Raw genomic sequence first — 4,110 nt, 5'->3', positions numbered from 1 at the left:
ACTTTCAAATCAGGAATTCAGAAGAACAATTATTTCCCATATGCAATGTTTCAAAATCAAACAATTCCTCAAAACGACTTGCAAAATATTCATGGCTGTGGTAAAAAGAAGAACTTCTCTTTTTTCCAGAGATTCTGTTATTGTAACTTAGGAAAATGTGGAATCTGACCCCATTTCCTTCCTTTTTTTTCCAGCTGTGTATGTTTCTTTTCTACCCCCCCCCCCATCTTCTTTCTGTTCTTTTTTTTTTCAAGATTGCAACATCTGGTGAGGCTTTCTCACAGTAATCTCTGGAGCTAACAGGTCTGCTCTGCATCATAATGGAGCTCAGAACTCTTTATACACAGTTCCTCTATCGTTCACACGCGCAAACAACTGCTCTGACAGGCACACAAAAAACACGTGGCTCCGGTTCCTGCGATGAGGTAATGCCTCTTGGCAAGGGTGAAACAAGAGCTGACCGCACTGAATGGCGAGGACAATCTGTTCAGTGTAAACCTCAGGTAAAAAAAATAAGTGAAGCAATACAATAGAAAAGAAGGAAAAGCAATTATCATTGTTTTTGCTGCGCGGGCACTCGTGTGTATTCTGGCTTTGACGTAACCCAGATACCGCAATACCTCACACATCAGCCCACATCGATAAAAGCTCCAATCTTTCCCGGCCAGATGTTTACTCCAGATGCCAGACCATCATTTTTGCAAGTGCTGCATTGTATTTTACTTGGCCGTGATGTCGTGCGAAGTGCCACGGCAAACGCGCGTCCCTGGCGCCGTGCCGCATTTAATTGGGGTGCGTTAGTGCTTGGCAACAATCTGTTTTAATTGGCTTTCAGAAAGCTCTTCTCCCGCTAATGTCGTTTTTCAGAGTTCTCGCACGTTTATGGGCCGCATCTGGCCAACACGGATCCTTGGATGCACATCGTGATCTATGCGCGTGCGACCGTGTTTACGCCGAGCTATGACAAGCTGGGTCAGGGCGTAAATATTAGGACAGGCTTGTAACGTATGACGGACAGAAATCCCCACCCTTGAGCGAGAGGAGGCCCCACGAGAAAGACTTAGAGATAGAAAAACCATCAAGGAAGATTTAGCCCTCTTATCGACCAAAGGCCATTTCCTGCGGTGCCTTTCATGCTCTTGGGTGCCAGAGATGTGGATATCCGAGCAATTAACTGGCTCGTGTTAACATGTCAGGGTTTTTTTTTTTTTCAATCACGGAGTTAAAAGAAATGTTTCAAACCATTTTAGACATTTGGAAAGCCATCATCACTGAAAACTTTTTAGAAGTTAAGTGGATGATACAGATGATCAGGTGAAGTGTATCAAACTCTACCTGAAGGCACAGTTTCATATAACAACCTTTTAAAATACATATTTAGCTGCAGTTCACATATAAACCCTTGAAACCGGAGAATTCCCAAATGCGCACTCCTGGAATGCTTAAACAAACGTTTAGCTTGTCATTACACCTCGGTTATGCAAAGTTCACTGAGAAAATAACACAGCAAGAACGTCAATGGACCACCAAGGCGGTCTGTCGACCACAACAGAGAAACCCACAATCTCTTTACCTGAGAGCCGCTTCTCACGTGCGCTCTTCCAAAATGTATCCCAAGCCTTGTTAGTGGAATCCTTCACGTGCTCGCTAAAAGACCTCCTGAGTGGAGTTTTCACCGTGTGTGCCATATCCATGCGCTTTCCCAAGCCGTCCAGTCGCTTTTCACTCCATCTGAGCGCCGTGAATCCTCTAAGTCCAGCTGGGAGCCCAGAGAGAAGGAGGTTTCTTCTTGCTAGCTTGACACTTGATGCAAAAAGTCTGCATGTAGTTTGCAGACACCCTCTAAAATGAGATTGTGTAAGAGAGAGAGAGAAAGAAAGTGGGAGAGTGAAAAGGAAGGGAGAGAGAACTTTTTTCCCCCTCTTAAGTTAGGGGTCAGATGAGCCTGAAAAGGAAATAGCATTTACTTCGGGTTAAGCGTCACCACTCCTCCTCATCTCTAAGATAAAGTCAGTCGTGCATCTGGATGGTCACCAGTCATACACAATAATTTCTAAGAAGGACGCTAAGATAAATATTACGTTTGGATGTCTCTTTTGATGAAGGGTGGGGAACTGTGCAAGGTCTGTCCCCTTTTTTCTTTATCTTTGCTTTTTCTCCAGCCGTTTTGGCTTTACCGTGACTTCCCGTTTCACAGGAGAACTTCTCTGCTTTCTATATTTCATACTGTCAGCCCTTTTGAGGTTGACTCTTTTATTCCAAACAAACAATTTGGTTCTGAATAAACAGATCTGTCCAATTGCTGATTGCTTATTGGCTTTTCACAGTGTCATTTATTGACAAATCGAAGTTCTCACTGTGCTTACAAAGGATGACGTTTATAATTACATAAATGTCGAAAGAGTGAATTTTCTTGTAGTGCTGATCAGTGTATTCATTCTTATGTCGTCTTCCAAATTGGAACTATAAATCGCAATGGGTTCTAGCTTACACAGTGTCATTTTCTTAATTCATATTTTTGTCTTGTTGTACACCACAACTATTTAAGTATTCATAAATTAAGATTTCGTTTTGTGAGCAAAATTGCATAAGATATGTAGTTTTACTTACTTAAATAAAAAATAAATAAATTCTAAAAACCCATTCAAAACTCGCCAGGAAACCCATTGTTCAAAATGACTCATTCTTTTCCATGTTTTAGGTCTACAAAGGAGCTCTACTACAGTACTTCCTGTTGCCAGAGCAAACAGCACATGAACACATAAACTGACCCTGGCAGATTCTTCCTGCCCTAGAGAATATGTTGAGCTTCTGGCAGTCCGGATCATGGCACGTCACTGGCACAGATGCTCTGCTGCCATATGTCAGACATAATTCAATTCTGTGTTAACATACCAAATACCCAGCATGAGCAACAGATTCTGCCATCTTTGTTTATTTTTTTGCTGTCGTTTCCTACCCATCTGCCTTTTTAAACTTTAAACCATAGCTTAAAAATGCATGGCCTTGTAGTGAAAATAATCAGTGGGACTTGTCAGATGGCTAAAAAGACATCCTGCCTCGCTCCTTTGAACTCTTCCCCGCAAGTGGAACGGCAGAGTACTGTTACTGTTTGCAGAAACTTTGGACAGATTGCAAATGGTGGAGCTTGTTGAAATTTCAAATGCGCATTCATCTCAACAGTGAAATATAATTAGCAATGTCTTATCGTCAGCTTTTGTTCCTCACGACTAAACATGTAGTTCTGCATGACTGTTTTCGGGATGAAACAGCAGTTCATGATTCTTTTATAGAGGGAAATGTCAGGTTTCTTTCTATGAAAGAATCATGAACTGCCATTGTTATTGACTCACAAAAATCCAAATCCACCGAATATTTAGGTTACTTTTTTCTTGTTACGTGAATTTTTTTGGTTTCAATATCACATCAAAGGTAGAAAAATATGTTTCTTGGATTTCTTTTTATCTAAAAAACCTGCAATTTTAACAGAGATTTGGTATATGTATGCATACATGTGAATTGACAATATTTTAATATATATTATTTATCATTTTTAACATACATAATATAATGTTTGATTTGATTTACTTTATTAATCCCCAGGGGGAAATTCATACAATGCTGAATTTCATAATGTTGACTAATTAATTACACAAGCCATAAATATACTTTATTTGTTACACGTTTAAAATCGATACCAACACTGATACCTCTGTTAATGTTTTTTGTGAGAAAAAATTAGCAACTATTCAACATTATGACATTTCCCAATAAATATGCATGAAATCTATCCGTGAAGTGCACTACATTGTTGACTGACATACAAAAATCCTCTTGTGAATTTCTGGGATTATTACGGTCCTGTGGAATTCCATGGACGCCTGTAAAGGATTGCTTTACAGTCATCTGGTTCACATTAGAAACAAAATTTTTGCCCGCTATGAATCTGATTGGCAAGCGACAATGAAAATCCTTCATTGTATATTTTCTTTATGCGGTAAATCACTCTTTTGGGTTGTGCAGCGATTTGCTCAGGGGAAAGGTTACATTCACAGGACAGGTGTTATGGGGAAAAAACGCTCATTATTTTCACCCTGATATGGAACAGTA

At 40.0% G+C, this 4,110-nt stretch overlaps 1 protein-coding gene across 1 annotated transcript in view; it reads right to left on the bottom strand.

Moving 5' to 3' along the window:
- LOC306984094 (rho GTPase-activating protein 7) overlaps nt 1-2,061 on the bottom strand; it is a 62,254-nt gene extending 60,193 nt beyond the window's left edge. Inside the window, exon 1 of the mRNA XM_079585118.1 lies at nt 1,574-2,061. Coding sequence (XP_079441244.1) covers nt 1,574-1,694 — 121 coding nt within the window. The 5' untranslated portion in view covers nt 1,695-2,061. The remainder of the gene's footprint in view (nt 1-1,573) is intronic.
- Nucleotides 2,062-4,110: the final 2,049 nt, after the last annotated feature.

The sequence above is a fragment of the Phoxinus phoxinus genome (assembly GCF_949152265.1).
Source record: "Phoxinus phoxinus genome assembly, chromosome: 17".
In the NCBI taxonomy this organism is placed as follows: domain Eukaryota; kingdom Metazoa; phylum Chordata; class Actinopteri; order Cypriniformes; family Leuciscidae; genus Phoxinus; species Phoxinus phoxinus.
This window is presented reverse-complemented; position numbering and strand designations above follow the sequence as displayed.